Raw genomic sequence first — 21,274 nt, forward strand, 5'->3', positions numbered from 1 at the left:
GATTCTCGCTTGCATATGGTTTGACTGCATAAAAGTCAGCTAATGGAAGTTCTGAATGAATAATATCACCAAAATGTTGTCTCAAAATGCTAAAGATAACACCCACTTCACTGTCAGTTGAGTTGCTACGCAGCCATACTTTGGTAACGTCCCGGGCCCTCCCCATTAGCTTGTTCATAACCTCTTCAACTTGTTCAGCTCCAGTACAGTTATTTTTCTTTCTGAGATACGTCCTCATGAGTTCCTCCCACTCAAAAACAGAGTACTTATCTGTGCTATCACCTCTAAAATAGGGTGGGGCATTTGCATCTGAACGTAACACGAGATTCATCTTGGATGCATCAATCACAGTATTCCCACATTGGTCAGGTTGGAACGTCTGTCGGAGATTTTGAGAAGCTAAAACAGGTGAAATCCCCGTAATTGTGTTCTGCATTAACGTCACTCTAATAGCTTCCCCTATTTCGGACCCAATGGATCTTATCAAATTGGCCATTTGACTGGGGGATGTCTCAACACTAGTGTTGTTGATTTCACTAGTTGAGGGAACAACCGGCGTGAAAAGTAACTGTTGGGCAGTTCCCTCTACGTGACCCTCTACCCTCCTCCTTTCAGGGCTAGAGGAGGCTGAACCATTTTGACTCCCCGGGGTAGACTGCATAACCGGTGTGTAGTCGAGAACCCCTCTCCCTCTCCCCACATTCAAGTCCCTTGTAGGAGTGTTTCCTTCATTCAAAGTCATTTTCAATCTTCAAATGGTGCTTTCACCTTTTTACTCTTCAGTGTGTTCTGGGTAACACACTTGAAATAAATAAACTTGATTAGAGACTTTTTTTAACGGATTCAGTGCTCTCCAGCCCCCTCAGGAACAGACCTCAGGACTCGGCGGCGAATGCAGCGTCCCCGTGGCTAGGTCGCGCCAGCAGCACCGCGCGTCTAGGCCGCACATGAAGCCTCCACGTCTCCCCAGCTACACCGGTGGTCGGCCTCTGCTGACCCGTTGATCCGGTTGTCTCGGCACCAGTTGTAGCGTGATGAATTCTGCGTTGTGTCTGGTGTGAGGTGGACGTAGACACTCAGACAATGGTACCCAGTTGGTGATGTTTATTGCCTGATAATCACAACAGCACGCACACAAGACACGACGGCGTTATTGGCCATTATCAGCGTGCACTCCACCTCTGGCTCTTATGCTGCACATACACAAAGAGCGCCGCACGCGCACATTTAGAACAGCGCGCCGGCTACAGTTACAACCATTATATACATTTGCTCCGTGCAAGCTAGCTTCAGTAACCACATATGAAACAACATGAAATAAAAGACAGTGTGTAAACATTAGTTAAACCAAAATAAATACAAAAACAGCGGTTCATACCTGTTAATCACAACAGCACGCATACAAGACACGACGGCGTTATTGGCCATTATCAGCGTGCACTCCACCTGATATTGTCAAACAGAATGCCGAGTTTAGTACACGAACGTACTGTTGCTGTTTTACACAGGCGAATTAATGTCATTGCACAACAAGGTATTTCAATAGCTAAACAAGTTATACAAAGCATTTAAATCCCATATTAAGTAAACGAACGCTCATACCTCTGGCTCTTATGCTGCACATACACAAAGAGAGCGAGCACCTCCCACCGGCGTGTCTCTCGTCGACAAACCGGCCAAACCATTGTGTACTTTAGTTGAAAGTATTTACAATACACCAATTGTTCAATGGAAAGATATCTTATCTTCTCTAAACCCATTATAAAGGACCCAAACGGTATTTCGTTTGTGGAATTGGTAACTCAATGTGAGGGAATTAATATACAGTGGTAAACCAGACACCCCTCCAAAACCTAGAATGGACTCGGTGCAAGTTGGTCCACGTTGATCCACTTTTGTTCCTTCAAAATAAGAGTGTTTCTGTTTTGAAACACATATTTAAGATAAAAGATACCAGTTTCTGTCCATGATACTAGCATAACCACTTCACTCTGCTACATTAGCATGTAAGCTAACAATCAGCGCCTATGAGACTATGAGACGCTTTTGGTGTTCAATTGTGTTGATGTTAGTTTTGTTTCATCAACAAATGAGAGGCAGAACACACAGTGAATGTATCCGTTTTGTTTATTGCACGTTCTTTGCTGAAAAATAAGTGCTACAGTGGCTATACTAGACTAGTACTAGGCTAAGCTAACTAGCGTTAGCCGTTAGCTTAGCGTTAGCCCTGGGAAACGCTCAAAAGCGAACTCTACAACACCATCCATTCGTGAGAAAAGGGGGTGGGTTATATTGACAAGGCTTGACAACAGAGGTTCAAATATAACTTAATATTTATTGGTTATTTGTTTTATTTTATATCAGCATCCAGTCTCCACCGTGTCTTCCTGTTTACATTTTCGAGCGTGACATCATCGCCTACGGCAAGCTTACAAGCTCAAAACGCAAACCTTAAACAAAACCCAGAGCGCACCAAGACTGAGTGTGTACACAAACTAGAGGGGGGAGAGGGGGGGGGGGGGAGAGTTCACATCAGATCTCGGAACGGACTAGAACGGAATGGAACGGAACCGAATGGGTGAGTGAGAAAGGCCCCTCGACGCATCGTCAAACCGCCGTCCTGTAACACCTTTAACCACCCTCGGATAATCTGTGCGGTTTGGGGATGAATATATGAAGATCTATTGTACATTTTTATTTAGGTTAGTTTTCATTTGAATCAGGCATGTTCTATACTGTAGAGTAGACGTAAAGGGTGGCAATCGTGGTGGTTGTCCAGTAAAGTGACGGTGCATAATAGTGCATGTGTTAGAGTGCAGAGTTCATCAGGGTTACAGTCCTGGAGAAAAAGAAAAGCTGTTTTTGAATTGAACCACCTTTAACCACCCTCTGATACTCTGTGGTTTGGAGATAAATATCTGATGATCTATTGTACATTTTATTTAGGTTAGTTTTCATTTGAATCTTGTTTCATTCACTTGTTCTTTTGTAAGACCTTACTAGGAAAACGAATTTAATAAATTAAATAATAATTGAATAAAACATTCATAACATCTAAACAAGAGCTTTGGAACAACTAAATGTCACATTCATGAATGTAACTCTTGAATCTTATTAATGTAACATGTATGGCATAGATATGGGATGGTGTGTCAACATAAAAGTCCTGATGACCCATTAGTTTCTTAGTGAATTAAAGTAGCTTTGATTTACTTACTTTGATTCATATAGATATTTTTTTTCTTTTTTATTGACTCTTGAATGGTTGATTTTATAATTATATTGTATATAAATAAATAGTATAATATACAATAATAACAATAAATAAATACATATACAATAACCTAGGATATATACATTATGAATAGTGTCATTTATTGCTTTATGTCCCTGATCTTAGCCCCATTTCCCACATTGTCACAGTTTGTTACCAGGCTTATGAATTTCCTCATTTTGTATCCTTTCCGATTCTCTCCTCATTCATGTTTGTCCAACCATGAGTTACGCAAACGCATCAGCATGATTAATGGTTACACAACGCTCTTTGCTGGAACGATGTGATGGAATTCTGTGACGTAGAGGACTGGAAAGGTGATTTAAAAATCTTTTTTTTAATAATCGGTCAGAGCAGAGGTGAACGTGGGCAGGTAAGGCTACTCGTAGCCTACATGCAACATCACCTGCTCAGAGATTTAGCTTACATTCTTTTAATTTGCATAACCCTTTTGCGTTCACGGAATTGGTAGCAGTGGGGTATTCATCAGGCCTACTATAACTTTCTATTTATTTTGAATCCATCAAGTCGTCAATTTTCCTTTTCCCAAATGGTCAAATATGTAGATGCATTTTCAGCAGTTTAGGCATTATATGAAATTGATGTTCTATAAAGAGACTGTTGATCCTTTAAAAAGAATTCCAATAGAAAGCCTATTATAACAAAATTTTACCCCCACACATTTTTTTATATTGAGCATGTACTGTACTTAGGCTAAAGTGTTTATGTTTTTTATTGTTTTTTTATTACTGTAATGTAATGTAATGTAAGTTATGTGTTCGCACCCCAGGAAGAATAGTCTTTCACCCAGACTAGACTAATGGGGATCCATAAAATAAAGGAAATAAACTATTTCTTTATATAAATGTCAATAAAAGGCTGTCAATCTAATAAAATATTTAATCTGATTGTCCATAGTTAATCGTGATTAATCGCAAATTAATCGCATATCTTTGATCTGTTCTAAATCTACCTTAAACAGATATTTTTCAAGTTTTAATACTCTTATCAACATGAGTCAACAAATGCTTGTTGCAGCCATTTAACACAAAAGGATGACCCTCATGCATTGCAAATTTGCATCAAATTCAAAACAGAGTGATGCACAAAATAACTTAAAAGAAAATAATTTAAAACAATGAATAAAGTGTGCATGAAATAATAGGGGAAAGAAAACATTAGGAACTTGTTACATTCACCCACACAAGGGCTGAGGACTCACACCCCGCCCCCCTCTCTCTCACACACACACACACACACACTCTCTCTTTCTCTCTTGCCCCTTCCTCATCTCTCTCACCCCCCCTCTCTCTCTCTCTCTCTCTCTCTCTCTCTCTCTCTCTCTCTCTCTCACACACACTCACACACTCACACACACACACACTTTGAGTCAGAAACAAACTTAGTATCAATGAGAGTATCAATAATACACCTGAGTGAAGTCTAGTAAAAAAAGAAAAAAAATCAAGTAAATATTATTTTTTTATAATAATATATATATATATTTTTTTAAGCGTTAATCTTGCATTAAAAATAGTGGCGTTAAAAGAATTGTGCAATAACGCGTTAACGTTAGGTTATGACTATAACCAAGTTCTGTTAGTATAGCGACGCTCGGCATCGCTCTCTGCACTATCTCGCATATGTGCACGCGCACTGAATAAAGACCACAAATGTACCTTTAATCCCAATATTCGTCTGACCACACCCCTATCAGCTTACCCATATAAGCAGGGGTGGGGCCACCCACTCGCCTCCTTCCCAAGCTTTCGCCACAAGGCGAGGTCAAAGGCTGCAGCGGCGTCGGATGCCGAGCGTCGCTATACTAACAGAACTTGGTTATAGTCATAACCTAACGTTCTGTTCCGTATACGCTCTCGCTCGGCATCGCTCTCTGCACAAGGGAGGCCGAGCGAGAGCCAACGGCCGACAAATACACCCCGCTGACAGCCCCCCACAACCATCAGAACAGGGAGGGCCGAGCCCCCCCGACCCACCCTAATGGAGGGCACCCCCCCTATTAGGGGCTTCACAGGGGGGGCGACGGACCCGACCGTGCGAAGAGGCACTCAAGCAACTCAACGCACAGGGTGAGCAGACCGTGGCTTGACCCCACGACTACACACACGCACAACCCGCATGCCACCCGGGAACGAACGGAGGAACAACCTCGTTACTGCCCCCAGAATCACGGGGTCAAGGGCAAACCCAACCCCGTGGCAAGGCCGTAGCAGCGGAGCGCGAAGGAAGACCCAGACCCACCAAAAGGGCTGGACTCCCTGGAATGGGGGCCCGGAGAAGTCCATGATGCTAGCATCAAGACCCCACCAGGTGGGCACATAGTGCCCCGCCCCCCACATCGCCAGCGTATTCGGACAAAGGCCCCTCAGCCGAGCGGGCCCCGTCGCCCCAAAAGTACACCGCCTGGCACACTGACCCTGCAACAGGCAGTCAGCATGGCCGTAAGCACACAAAAAAGGTTAACCAACGGAAGCAGGCAGCGCACCGGGGAAAAACCAGGCAACAGGCTATTAACCCTAGCCTGGAGACTGCGGACGAGACAGGCGCCAGAGGGGACAGCTGAACACAGCCGCCCCGGCGGAAGGAGCGTAAGCTGGCGGTGTTGCATGACCAAGCCTCCATATAAAAACCCCCACCCAGAGGGGTCGAGGCAGAGAAGGCTGACACGATTGGCAGACGTCATGAACGTGCAGGGGCACCCTCAAACGGTGAACCCGGGAGTTGACACTGCTCCAACACACCAGGGAATCAACCACCTCGGCGTTACCCAATGCGGTGGTTGTTCCTATAACCCCTCAAGAAAAAACTCCAAAACACACCTGCGGGTATACACCGGCTATACCGCAGTACAAGTGTTTCAGTTTTCAAAAAAGGGTTAACCCAGGCCTACGGGTCGACGAAACATTACTTCGGACCGGGCCTGGCGGTACGGGAAGCACAGGGTCACCAGAGGAGGTCAAAAACCACCCCCACAGGCCCCTCTTCGCCATGCGTGAGAGAGGAGCGAAAAAGAATGGAGAACCAGCCCCTAAGCACACCGTACTTGGTATTCCCAGGCGGTCTCCCAACCAAGTACTAACCAGGACCAACCTGTGTAGCGGCCGAGATCCGACGAGATCGAGCGTGTACAGGATGGCATGGCCGTAAGCCATTATGACAGTGCTGAGTAAAAACGTACCCAACCAGGGTCTCCATAGCGCTTAACCCTGTGACACCCGGACCGACCTGGCATTTTTCCCCCTGAAAAAAGCCCAAGTCCCTCAGGGTACCAGAACAGCAGATCTGCATCCCCGGCGGACAACGGGTTCAACTGATCCGGACTAGCGTGACCAGAACCAGTCCCGTGCCCTAACCACGCCGACATGCCTACTCCAGGAGAAAGGGCAGATATGCGTGTCGATCTTAACATGAAAAGAAGGCGCCACCCAGACGTTCGGGCGAACCGCGCCTGGTGGCCCACCCCAAGGGCGTGAGACCCCTCTACATATGTTCAGATCCATTCCGTCATCATCCCCAAGACATGAACGAGAATCCGTCGAAAGCCAACCCAGGTCGTGGGATTTGGTCGTCGGAAGAGGAAAAACCCCCATCTCAGTTGCTTTATAAAAACGCCGTTTTAACCACAAGCAACCAAGGCGTGCCAGTCAGTCGCCTGTTTACAGCAAGCTAGCACTATACGTGCGTCGGGACACACCCCCATCAATGAACAGGCTATTTAGACCTGTCATTGAATCCCCAAGGCGCCCAGGGGAACGACAAGAGGGGTGTGACACTCCCTAACTCCAACACTTTTTGAATAGAAAAGAAGGAAGCATCAACAGTATGTATCCCAGTCTACACAGCCGGGGGTAAAACATTTTCACATTTTTACATCCCACCACCCTCCCATAGGAAGGAGACGGGGATCCCCAGAGAGACTTCCCACGCGAGCTGTACAGATTGAAAAGAATATATTGCACCTTGAGCCATGTAAAAAATTGGTTTTAGGGCTCTCCGGGGAAGAGGCACTGAACCCATACACACTCAATAATCGAATTGAATCGAATACATATACAATAGAATAGGACCCTTCTAGAGCAGGGGTGGGCAATTATTTTTCCCGGGGGGCCGAATGAGCAACTGAAAATATGTTGGAGGGCCGGGCCAAAATTCCAAACTCAATTATGCATAATATATATTTTATTTCTATATAAAAAGCAGTAAATGGCATTGTTTTGACCCCTGGTAAGAGTGTATGTTATTATTTGGCAATTAAAAGGTGAGGTTAGCTTTCAAAAATATAATTTATTCAAATAGAATTTATTTCCAAAATGATAAACAAAATGTGAAACATTAATAACAAAGGGCATGTATGGAAAAAGTGCTATACAAATAAAGTTATTATTTTGAGTTTCATATACTATTGAAACAAGGATTTTCTTAGCTTTCTAAAGACATCACATTATCTTATAGCCAAAATAAACAAGACATGTCACTGAACTGTGTAAAGAAAAGTGTCCCAGTAGCCTTTTTTACTTTACATGCCTATATTAAACATTTAATGATTTCAGAACTGCAAAAAAAAAGAAAAAAAGTGTCTCATTTCACTTATTATATTTCCACATTTTAGTGTTCTTCAGCTTTTTTTTTTTTTCATTCAGTGTGATAAATCCAGTCTCTGTTGAGCTTTAACAAGTCCATCAAAGTCAGGTTGCATGTCTGAGGTGGAGATGCGAAGCACAGCTGCCAGATGTTCATCAGTGAGAGAGGATCTGTACCTGGACTTGGTAAACGTCAATCATCATGACTGAGAATGTCTGTTCACATATAGGTGGATCCAAAGAGAACCAACATCTTCTGAGCATGTCTCCTCATATTTGGAAAGTTCTCCTCCTTGAGAGCAGAGTAGAACTCTAGCAGTGATGCTGACTTAAAGTGCTCTTTCAGACTGCAGGTCAATGAGTTCAAGCTGAACATCAGTGGGTGCACTATCAACACTGCAGGTAAAGGGAGAGGAAACCAGCTGCATTTCATCCTCAACCTTTTTGAAATCTTGAAAACGCGTTGAAAATTCATCATGCAGTGCTCCCAACATGGATGAGTACCTGTGCCGGTGATCAGCTGATGGTTTGACTTCTTTCAGGGTTTTCATGTGTTTGAGATTGTTGCTGCCTAGTTGCCTTGAAATTAATTGCAACTTTGTCATGAAGGCTTTCACATGGCTATGCATTTCATGAGCAAAAATGCCCTTGCCCTGCAGTTGTGTGTTCAGTAGGGATGGGTACCGTTCACATTTGAACCGATACGGTACCGGTACCTGTGAATCGATACCGGTACCCAACGGTACCTTTTTCTGTACTTTAGTCTCTAAAAATTTAATCTACCTACCTCAGTTGTGAAAAAAGAAATCCAAACTTCAAATAACCACACTTTCGACCGTTTTCGGCTTGCCCCGACTGCTTTGTTGTTGAATCAAGTAAAATCCTAGGTAAGCGTATATTGTGCGTGTGAACGTTGACATGAAAAGAAAAAAGTAAAAAAAAAAAAAAAAATATTAAAAAAATATTTATTTTTTTAATTTTTTTTTATTATCATGTAATCTTTCGCGGGCCGGTCAGAATCATCCCGCGGGCCGTATCCCCCCCCCCGTAACGTGCCGAACCGCCACGTGACGGGAACCTTGAAGGACAGGGGGTGTACCCCTGACCGACAGAAACGAGGAGGAGAGGAAAGGTTACCAGTTCACCCCTTTACGACCCCACACCCATGATACGATGTAATGACAAAAAGAGAATATGACACAGTCATAGTCAGCTCTATGAAGCGTTTGACAGCTCCACACAGCGCATGAGCTAACCTGCTATCTGATTTTTACTAAGGAAAAAACACAGAATAGAGAGGGCCCTAAGAGCCCCGGTCCAACATACACATGTGCTTCTGTGGCCAGTCCAACCCAGTTGTAGGTCACATGACACACACAACCCATCATCACCTATAAAAAATGGCAAAAACACTCTACAGAGGAACGCCGTTTTTCATAATGAGAGAATACATAATTCTCGATTAGTATCGGCCACAGGCCTTGCTAAGCACACACGAGAGCGACCAAACAATCTTTTCTTCTAGGAAAATAAAGTTTCTCCAGCAGTTTTAGCACAACCTCAGCAATCAAGCTAAGGGTTACATCGCATCCCTACCACACAAAAGACACAATTTAGTGCACAACATGTCTGATAGGAGGATGAAAAAGTCCCCAGGGAACCGGGGGGAAACACAATCCTCTTATTTTACCCTTAATACGGCCAGTTAAAACAGGAAAACCTGTTAATATGTGAACACACTGTTCATTGTCATCACAGGCTGAGAAAAGAACATTCTTTTACTCACTTGTCACTAAGCATAGCTTCATAGGTTAGTTACCTTAGTTGTGAGTACACGGTACATATAAACACCATGATGTTTCTCACACAACTACCAGATCATTGTCACATCTGTAACAACAACCCGATTTGCACGGAGAAGCTAACTGCCAGTGACAAAAACAGTTCACACATAACTCGCGTCGTATCCTAAATGCATTGCAGCAACACACGTTTTGGGAAAACATCGTTATTCACAAAACATTTAGAAAAGTAAAACCAGAAGACGTGTTATAAGGTCTGGTCAAACCTTGTCCTACCCGGAACGTAGATCAGCGAAGTGCAGCAGACTCGAGACCCCGTAGACAACACAGCCGATCCTGTGTTGCTCGAACTGGGCAGCGACGTCGCTCCAACCAGTCGCTACAGTCCTCTTTGTTGACGCAATCCCCGTCCAGGCTCAGGGCAGGGTCGACGAACATCCCCTGTCAAGGATGACGTCGTAGTCAAGAGTGTAAAACATGTTATAATCAAATCACGTTCAACAGAGTAGCATTAAGCTAACGGCCGCTCCAACCGTTCGGGCGCTACTGCCCCTGCTCGCGAGACGCCGAGCTAACGGCGCACGCGACCAGAAGCGAGCTCGCGGCGGCGCGCGAGGAGCTAAAGCTACCCCGCGCCAGGCCTTGGCCTATAGCAGCAAGCTAACGTTACCTAGTGATCACGACATGCTAGCGCCGCAGCTAACAGCTGACTGGCTAACAGTAGGCCCAACCTAAGTAGGCCATGCAGCGATCCCAGCAGGCTAACGCAGCAGCTAACAGCTGACTGGCTAACCGTAAGCTAAGCAGCTATCACCTGAACATGTATACAATGACATAACACTCACCCAGACAGGCCGCTGTTCTGAACCTCTCCTCACTTTTTAAGAGAAAAGATAAACAAGATGTCAACACTGCTTTACAACGGTGATTTTACCAACACCCGACGGAATCAGCACAATACCAAACTGGCCTGTGTAGCTGACTTGAACATGGATCTGCCGCTATCACACATCCATGCACATATCTCCTCGTGAAGGAATACTCTCATTTGGATATGAAAGAAGGGGCTTAAACACGGGACAGAGAGATATCCACTCGTCCAGAACACACAGGGATCACCAGTGTTAATGGTCGCGGCCCACTAGTTAAAACTACAATGGTCTTCAGACCAAGGCCTTCTGTCGCCTAGGTGGCTGAACAAAGGACCCTAGCCTGGGGCCGGTTTCCATAAACATTGTCAAGTAGCCCCCATAGCACTAACAGACAAGTGAAGCCCGCCAGCAACAGTACTCACCCAACCTGAAACCCACCGCTTCTCACAACAGCGGCGCGTCCGACAGTTCAGCTGTGGCCTGACAGGTTTCACCCCAACAAACACAGCAAGGAACTGCAGTTGAGAAGCATGCAGCGGCGTGCTCCCAATACGAAAACCGATGGAGGGTTTTTAGAATGATCATCATCTTCCAGACACTCCAGTACGAAGACAATATCGCCGTATTTTCTCGAAAATAGTGAGAGAGAAAATAAAGATATGATGTCAACGTATCCTTGTTTCCCAAAGCTGCTCCTAATCTTTTCTTCCATCATGGTGTCAAGTGTGGGGATCTACCGAGGCACTTCTTCCTTGTGGTGAAAGCGAGAAGGAGGCGAGTGGGTGGCCCCACCCCTGCTTATATGGGTAAGCTGATAGGGGTGTGGTCAGACGAATATTGGGATTAAAGGTACATTTGTGGGCTTTATTCAGTGCGCGTGCACATATGCGAGATAGTGCAGAGAGCGATGCCGAGCGAGAGCGTATACGGAACAGAACTTTGACAGCCTTAAAGGGGACATTGCTTTGCATTGCTATTCCTTTCACTATTTGGGCAACTTTACACAATTCCTGTGAGTCTATGGAACACATCTGTAAAGTAAAAAAAATAATAATAATAATAAGTTTTGTATTTCTAATCAAGTACTCTAAAGCAGCATTTTCCACTTCAAGATTTCAAGCTGTTTTTGGTCTGGGCTCCGCCCATAAGCGCTTTGAGTGACAGTCACCCACAGTCTGCACTGGCAGGCCAAGAGAGATATAAAGAGATAGAGGATGGGATACTAATTAATTTCGCCACGGGGGGCATAATCCCACGGGACAATGCATTGGTAACTTGTTTCAAATGACAATATATACCCCTGTGAATATTATTGCATGGATCGGAATACGGCCGCATTTGTGGGGGAGCGTGCGCAATGATATTTTGACAGTGATATGCGAGTGGAGAAGCTCCATCCCTGCGCGCACACACATTTACACACACACTCCCGCGCGCGGGGCTGGAGGTTGTGTGTAAATGCTCGTGTCCCTATCTCTCTCGCTCGCTCGTTCTCTGCTGTCTGTCGGCACCCGCGCACGTCAACCCGTTTGAGGAAGTAATTCCACTCGCTCTGTTGTTGAGCGAATTGTTGATTGTGGGCGGTGACTACAACCAGTGCCTTACTCACGTCAGCAAAACAGTCAAATCAGAATGGCTTAGTTGAGTGAGGGAAGATCTCGTGAACTTGAGACTAGACTGATGAGTCAAAATGAGAATTAGAGACACAGACCCCATTGATATAAACCCCCATTGCTAGGAAACAATGCTAAACACTGGGAAAGGCCATTTATAAGACACAGGACCTTTAAATTGAGTGGCACCCAATTTACATTTTTATACATCCATTAATTCGTTGAATAAAGGAGAAATACTGCAATACAATACTGCCTGACTTATTGTATTTTCTCCTAATTATTCAACTGAATGGATGTTTAAAAATGTCTTGAACGTCTACTAGACTAACCAGAACGAAAGGTACAGTATATAGCCTAATCTCAGCCGTATGACTCATTCTGAGTGATGAACAATAAGATCCATACCAGTGGATGAAGTGTGACTCATCCATCAGGGCTCGTGTTTGTGAACTTCCATCCTGTTTCAGTGCTAAACCACAGCTATCAACCCTCTCTCTGCAACAGATTACTGTTTAACCTATGTCACACATCTCCTATCGTATATTTCCTACAGTTTGAATCTACTGTGAGCTCGCTGTGTCTAATTTATGAATGTTTAAAAGATAGAATGCTTTTTCTTTCTTTCTTTTTATCTTTAAGCCCAACAATTTAATTAAAATACGAAATTGTTATTTTCTGTTTCAGTTTAAATTCAGTTAAAATGTTCAGTTTCAGTTAAATTCAGTTATTCTTTTTAATAGAATGGATCATTAAAATCAAAGGGTATTGCACATAAATAGGCACTTCAGATAATCCTTCAGAACGTTGAGCTGACCGACAATAAATCAAAATGACACCATTCACCATCATAGCCTATAATAACAGCATTGCATTGGCCTATCAACCGGTTTTAATAAACAAACAGAAACAGTAGCATGTGCATCTTTTAGATCAATTAGGCTATGGAAATTAGGCTGCCTCTAAATATAAATGTATTAAATAAGGATGGTTTGCTTCACTTAAAAAAAAAAACGTTGACCCAAACGTTGACTCTGACATGAAAATCGAATGTGGAGACTGGCACGACTATTCCAACTCATCCCTAATCCTAATTTACAAGGAGTATTATCTGCTGCTGCGTGTGGGTGTGGGGACAGGATTGCAAAAAGTATAACATTTAAATATAGGGGTTATTTGCACAGGCTGTATTTACCATGTCATATGCAGATGGAAACATGCATAATGCTTTCCATATTTTATAAGCAAACATAATTGCAAACACTTCTCATAGAAATAAACAAGACTAACAACAGCATAGGCAATCAATGTAGCTAACATTAAATAAGCTTCCAAGCTCCTATATCCCAAAGTAGGGCTGGACAGTATGGTCTAAAACGTATATAACACGGTATAATTTGAAGCATAGACGGTAGCCGTATACCGTGTATACTGTATATTAATTAATCTCAAAGATTATGCTTCTGGGTAAACCAGATTACTACTAGGACATATTTTACACAGTACAGAGATATTTTAAGAACATGTACTGTGCAAAACTGCACTAGAAAGAAATGTGAAACCTTTTGTTATGCCGGTCCACCGCTGGCTTTCTTTTGTCGTAAGGACTGCTTTTGGAAAATGCTGAGGAACTGATGCCTGAGTAACTGATGCCTGAGGAACTGATGTCTGAGTAACTGATGCCGGAGTAACTGATGCCAGAGGAACTGATGTCTGAGGAACTGATGTCGGAGTAACTGATGTCTGAGGAACTGATGCCAGAGGAACTGATGTCTGAGGAACTGATGCCAAAGGTACTGATGTCAGAGGAACTGATGCCAGAGGAACTGATGTCAGAGGAACTGATGCCTGAGTAACTGCTGCCTGAGTAACTGATGCCTGAGTAACGGATGCCTGAGTAACGGATGCCTGAGTAACTGATGCCTGAGTAACTGATGCCTGAGTAACTGATGCCTGAGGAACTGATTTCTGAGGAACGGATGCCTGAGTAACTGATGTCTGAGTAACTGATGTCTGAGTAACTGATGCCTGAGGAACTGATGTCTGAGTAACTGCTGCCTGAGGAACTGCTGCCTGAGGAACTGCTGCCTGAGGAACGGATGCCTGAGGAACTGATGTCTGAGTAACTGCTGCCGGAGTAACTGATGTCTGAGGAACTGATGTCGGAGTAACTGATGTCTGAGGAACTGATGTCTGAGGAACTGATGCCTAAGTAACTGATGTCTGAGGAACTGATGTCTGAGGAACTGATGCCTGAGGAACTGATGCCTGAGGAACGGATGTCTGAGGAACTGATGTCTGAGGAACTGATGTCTGAGGAACTGATGTCTGAGGAACTGATGTCTGAGGAACTGATGCCTGAGGAACTGATGTCGGAGGAACTGATGCCGGAGGAACTGATGCCTGAGGAACTGATGTCGGAGGAACTGATGCCGGAGGAACTGATGTCTGAGGAACTTACTCACCAGGAAAACGTCACTCTCTGTCCAAGGAGCCTACGAACTTCACCTCTCCACTTACAAAGACGCCTACACCCCTGCCGCCTAAGAGCCTGTGACCACATAGCGCCTTTTTATAGCAGAAAAGTGCTGGCAGGGCACTGGGATGAGGCGATTGCGGTGAGAGGGGAAAACAACGCAGTGCGTAATTTTTTTATCTATGGCAACAAACGGTTAGCCAATCACCAACCGCCGTTGTATGACGGACATTGTTGCATTTGATCGATGTTAGCTTTTTACCTATTTTACTCCTGCCAGTTGCTCTTCCATTTGTCTCGACTTTGTTACTATGGTTACTAAGTTACAAATGTGTGACGAGTCCAGCCCTAAATAGGATTGGTTGTCTGAAAAGGTACGACGGTGGCGACTTTTTTGGGAAAGTTCAGACGTTTTCAACTTTAAATGCTGGTTGCGGCCGGCCGCACAAAGAAGCTGGAACGCTCTGGAAAAAAAGAAGCCGGGCTGGGCGCTTCTCCTCTAGGTGGCTGTGCACTGGCCCAACCGCACCTATCCCTGTTCACCCCAGCTGCCCCCTCCCTCATCTCTAATCTCATCAGCTGATCCAAACCCACGATCTGCTCCCTTGACCTCCCTTGCCCACTCCCCTGCTGAAAATACGTCTCCCTGTTCTATGTCCCTACCTCACCAACCTCTTCAGCTCCTCACCATCCCGTGTGAAATTGTCCCCATCCGCCTTCAAAACCGCCGCTGTCAGGCGGCCGGGTGGCGCAGTGGGCAAGGCGCTCGCCACCAACGCAGGAGATACTGGTATCGAGCCCAGCTCTCTGCGTTGCTTCCGGCTTGGCCGGCCGTCGTACTAACACAATTGGCAGTGTTAGAGGGTGGGAAAGCCGGTGGATGGGTCCTGGTCGTTGTAAACAGCGACTCCTACAGTTTGGTCGGGGCGCCTGCTCAGCGAGGAAAGGATCTAAGGGGGTAGTGTGATCCTTCCACACGTTACACCCTCTCAGTGAGAGTCCGCGCTGCCAGGTGAAAAGAAGCGGTTGATTGGCTACACATGTGTCGGAGGAAGCATGTGATAGCCTCCACTCTCCTAGACCGACTGTAGGGGGTAGGAGCGCAGCGACCAGGAAGGGGATTGGGAATTGGCATAACGACTAACATTGGGATGGGAGAAAAAAGAGTGGGGAAAAGATAAAAAGATTTTAATAAAAACGCCGCTGTCGCCTTGATCCAGAAAAATCACGTTCTCGATCCATCCACTACTAATAATAACAATAATAATAATAATAGATTCAATTTGTACCGCACTTTATATTCGCGAGAATCTCAGAGTGCTACAGGAGATATAGACAAAGTGAAATGAATAAAACAATTAAAATGAATAAAAACAATTAAAAAGACTAACAACCAGTGAAATGGAAGAACATAAGAGTAAAATAAAATAAAAATAATAATAAAATGAATAGAAGTAAAAATAAAAGTAAAAGAAAAATTCAGGCAAAAGCCTTGTTAAAAAGAAATGTTTTTAGGCCCCTTTTAAAAGCCTCGACGGATTGTGGTGCTCTCAGGTGGATGGGGAGAGCATTCCAAAGTCTGGGTGCGGCAGACCAGAAGGCGCGATTGCCCATGGTGTGCAGCTTAGTCCTGGGGGCTTTGAGGAGGTAGGCTGTGCCAGAGCGGAGGGAACGTGAGGAGGACTGGGGGGTGAGGAGTTCCTTGAGATAGGCAAGGGAACCACCGTGTACGCACTGGTGAGTGAGGAGGGACACCTTGTACTCAATCCTGTGTTCCACGGGGAGCCAGTGAAGGGATCTGAGGGTGGGGGTGATGTGATCATATTTGCGCACCCTCATCAGGATCCTAGCAGCGACATTCTGGATGGTTTGCCGTTTTTTAATGCTTTTACTAGGGATCCCGATGAGGAGTGCATTGCAATAGTCCAGCCTGGAGGAAACAAAAGCGTGAACGAGTTTCTCTGAATCTGCCAGGGTGAGTGAGGGACGGAGTTTCGTGATGTTTCGGAGGTGAAAGAAAGAGGTCTTGCAGAGGTGTTTGATGTGTGTTTCATATGTGAGGTGGGGGTCCATTTTCACGCCCAAGTTGGTGACAAGGGTGGAGAGGGGAATGTCCTGACCGGAGAAGGAGATGGTGGTGATGGTGGTTGACCGGACCTGGTGTCGGGTACCGATCAGCATGGCTTGAGTTTTGGAACTGTTGACCTGGAGAAACTTGTGGTTCATCCACGCCTTAGTCTCCTCCAGGCAAGCGGTCAGTGTGGGGGGTGATGAAGGTGATGATGGTGTGATCCGGATATATAGCTGGGTGTCGTCAGCGTAGCAGTGGAACGACACACCGTGCCGGCCGATGATGCGGCCGAGGGGGAGCATGTACAGGGTGAACAGCAGGGGGTCGAGGACGGATCCCTGGGGGACACCGCAGGTGACAGGGTGGTTGGAGGATGTTGCGCCTCCAAGGGAGACACACTCAGTCCGACCAGCCAAGAGGGACTGGAATAAGCCAAGGGCTAGGTCGCGGAGTCCGACATTGGAGTGGAGACAGTCCAGTAGAATGGGATGATCCACTGTGTCGAAGGCTGCCGATAGGTCGAGAAGGACCAGAATGGATGGGGTTCCAGCATCCGCCGCCATCAGTAGATCGTTGGTTACCCTGACCAGGGCTGTCACTGTACTGTGCGCGGAGCGGAGCCCAGACTGGAACTTCTCGAAGATGTTGTTGTCTCTGAGGTGTGCTTGGAGCTGCTTCGCAACTACCTTCTCCAGCACCTTGTAAAGGAACGGGAGGTTGGAGATGGGCCGGTAGTTGACGAGGGCCTCTGGGTCCAGGGTGGGTTTCTTCAGGAGGGGGGTGATGATGGCAGTTTTGAGGGCAGGCGGAACGTGGCCAGCCTGCAAGCAGAGGTTGATGGTCATAAGGGGACCAATAGTGCAGATGTTGGCTTTCACCAGGGCTGTGGGGAGGGGATCCAGAGCAATGTCTGATCTCCCCTTCCTCTGAGAAAACCCTGGAACGCCTCGTAGCCACCCAGCTCCAAACCCACCTGCACTCCAATAACCCATTTGAACCCCTCAAGTCCGGTTGTCGCCCAGACGCCCACTCTTAAGGCCCTCCCATAGTCGAGCAGACTGTACATAGAGCAACTCCGCGGAGGTCCGCGCGGACTCTTTGAGCTTTTGATCTCAGCGGACGTCCGCGCGTCAGAAAATAGGAGCTTCGCACTTTGCACTCTGCTGTGGGTCTGCTTTGACTCCCTTTGAGTCCGTGCGGACCTCCGCGGCGTCTGCTCTGTGTACAGTCTGCTCGACTATGGGAGGGCCTTTAGGCATGAGAGGAACAGGAGGGGCTTCTTCTCTTTTGATTCACCTTTTTGTATGAGCTGGTTTTCATCAAGAGAAATATATATGGGTTAGGCACCGATTGATACATGTGTGGGGATGAGTGCACATGCTGGAAGCGGGAATGAAAAACCGATAAACCTTAGCCGGTGTTCCCAGATGGACGTTGAAGCTTGTGACACAGACGAAGCGCAAAGAGTGCAATACACCGCCGCCATGAGACGAGAAGCTACTTATCATGAAATACCCCCAAAATCTTGAAATACCCAAACTTAAAGAGAAAATGTATAATGAAAAATACTACTTATCGGATAGCCGCCAGTTCACGCTGATCCAAGCCTGAGACCTTGTATACTGATTTGATAAGCTAACTCTACTATTATTTCTTTGTCTTTGCCTTTGCCAGACCCTTTATTCTGTTTCCCCGACTTTTCCTCAATACTTTACTTCATGTTAGGGCTAGAGCTTGGATCACCAAACTAGATACCCCTAGACAGCACCCACTCCACAGCACAGAAACTGCATTCGTCAAAGGGTTTTTTTCCCCTCAAAGAAAGTTTACAGCGTCCTGGGCCCACCCGAGAAAGAGAGAAGAGAAAATTAAATGTGACTGTTGTTGTCAAAATAAGGCGGCATGGTGGTATAGTGGTTAACATTGTCGCCTCACAGCTAAAAGGTCCTGGGTTCGATTCCCACTTGGGGACCAGGTCGCCGCGTTGCCAGGTACCCAGGTGGGGTATCTCCCGGGCCTTTCTGTGTTGAGTTTGTATGTTCTCCTCCCGTGCTCTCAAGTGTTTCCCCTCCGAATAAGATAAACCCAATGGAAAAACATGCACAAAAGATTGCTAACGCTATCGCGTCCCTGACAAAGATGGACAGGAGCACTTGGATTGGTTCCCGGGCGTGGCCCATGTCTGCTCCCGTCTACCCTTGGGGGGATGAGAAAAGTGCAGAGACATTTCATCTGCGACCCAATTGCATGTGTGTGTGTGTTCCTGTGTGTCGGCCATCTTGCATGTGTGTGTGTTAATCTGCATGACGAATAAAGACTTCACTTAACAATATTTCCTTTAATTTATACTTTTTAGTCCGCACACAGTGCAGAAGAGTCTGGGAGCAGTGAACCTTGAACCTTGCCCTGATAATATTATCCTTTACATGGAAATTAAATAATATTACCTTGCTGTAATAATATTACCATGGTCTAGTTTGCTGAACTTGAAATAGGCCTCAGTTCTTTGAGATGGGATATCGAGGAGAAAGAAGGGGGCTGACATACAAGAAGTAGAAGTAGATGATGGATCCATGTCGTAATGTGTCATGCATCTTGGCATGACGAGCCACCAGGATGCCCCATAGATGGAAACCCAATAAATAAAGATAATTCATTGATTTTGGTTACCTGAAATCATCACACAATTTATGGTTGATGCAATATGCCAAACTGTATCATAAGATACAATAAGATCAGTTATTCCTTTATTGATCCACTTGTAAAGTCATTATCGTTATTTATAAATATCTTGCTTTCTTGGGTACAGGAGAGCAGACGGTGGCGACGCAAAAGCCCCCGACCAAGAATCCAATCCGGAGGAACCTGTCGGCATCGCTGTCGGCGCCGAACCCTGTGTCCACTGGTCCCACTGCGTCCCAGGAGGACATAGCCCCTCTCCAGTGCACACCAGAACCTGCTGCACCAGAACCTGCTGCACCACACACCACCTCCACCCTGCCACTCCACCCGTCCAACGATCCCAACATGACCTTTGAAATTTTGGACACCGAGGAGGATCCATCGCTAGCCAACTCGACTATTATACTACAGACGGACATCTCTTCTCAAGAGTCCTCGCACCTCTCAATGCCCCAACCTCCCAGGGCCAACGGTTCAACCCAAAGGCCCGGACCCACCACAAGGTACGAACTGCAGACGGTCTCCCTGTAACTCTAAAGACATGTATCATCATTACACTTTATGGTTGATAATTGCTATCGTCGGTTTGGTCATTCTAAGTATTAGACATGCTTGTCTTGTTCACGGTTCTTTGAAATTCAGATCTCTTGTCATTAAGTATGTTCCCTAAAATACGGGTTAGATATCACTCATGCAGCAATATCGATAAGAAGGTCACTTAACAAACAAAACCAGAGGGCTGCTAAAATGGATGACTTAATTTCGAATGACTGCATTTATACAGAGCTTTTGCGAGGAAACAAATCATTGTAAAAATGTAGAGGGTACCTTGCCTCCTCCGCCAGTCTTGGGGAAAGCCCTCATGGCTGCCATATGTCGGACATGCCATACATAATATCAGCCAACTAGGAGGGCACTCGAGAGATGCCTACACCCGCGCATGATCGTGCAAAGCCACTTTTAATCATTGTGTGCGCACTCGCCATTCACTCACTTAACCACTGGGAAGGTCTTCGTTTATAAACCATGACCTGATCATTCGCCACATCAAATTAGACTTCTACAGCTGTATTTCACTTTTTAAAGCAAGTGAAAGAAAATCTTGTTTTTTGATGGAACGTCTCACATAGGCTTGACACAAAGCCAAGGACCTGAATTCTCTCATATTTTTCAAATCAGTCAATGACGAGTATGTTATTTGGATACATTTCCATCATTGTCCATTGAAATAAATATTGAAGTTACACCTTTCTTGCCAGTGAGCCTGTAAAATAGCGTTGTGAGAAAGTGATGTCCATTCCGGCCAAACAAGCAGTTTTGGGCGGCTGGGTAGCACAGTAAGCACTCGACCTACCACAGCAGAGCCTCTGGGATCGAATCCAGCTGTCAGCGGTACCTCCAGCTTGGTCAGTCGTCCCTACTAACACAATTGGCAGTGTCAGCAGGTGGGAAGCCGGTGGGTCTATGTGTCCTGGTCGCGTGAATACTTTGGGCAGCCAACATGCCCGTCCGCGTTGCTCTGATTGGCCGAGCGCTCGCATGAGCCGCGACGCGCTCCTCAGCCAGGCAGCAATACTAAACTCCGCTTAGGGCAATTTATACAAATGGAAGTATTGATTACGGCGTAACAAATCATTAAAAAAATATACCGTTAACTGGAATATGTTGTTTCTTTACACATATGTTGGATTATGTAATTGGTTTGTCATGACAAACCAATAAAAAATCGCGAATTAACCGGTGGCTACAACAACACACAGTAACTACATGCATCATTGTTTACAATGAACGGTGGCGTTAATCGAAAGGACTGGACACGGACGCGTTAAACAGCAATCAATTAATTTAATATAACAGTCCGGTTCTGTGTTTGTTTGTGTCTG

The 21,274-nt window shown here is 45.6% G+C and overlaps 1 protein-coding gene across 1 annotated transcript in view; it reads left to right on the plus strand.

Annotated features, from left to right (window-relative positions):
- Window positions 1-21,274, plus strand: part of kif18a (kinesin family member 18A) — a 162,416-nt gene that overhangs the window by 132,828 nt on the left and 8,314 nt on the right. Inside the window, exon 15 of the mRNA XM_084308238.1 lies at window positions 19,519-19,894. Within this exon, the coding sequence (XP_084164364.1) occupies window positions 19,519-19,894 (376 nt within the window). The remainder of the gene's footprint in view (window positions 1-19,518; window positions 19,895-21,274) is intronic.

Source organism: Notolepis coatsorum (genome assembly GCF_963971535.1).
Source record: "Notolepis coatsorum genome assembly, chromosome: 2".
Taxonomy (NCBI): Eukaryota; Metazoa; Chordata; class Actinopteri; order Aulopiformes; family Paralepididae; genus Notolepis; species Notolepis coatsorum.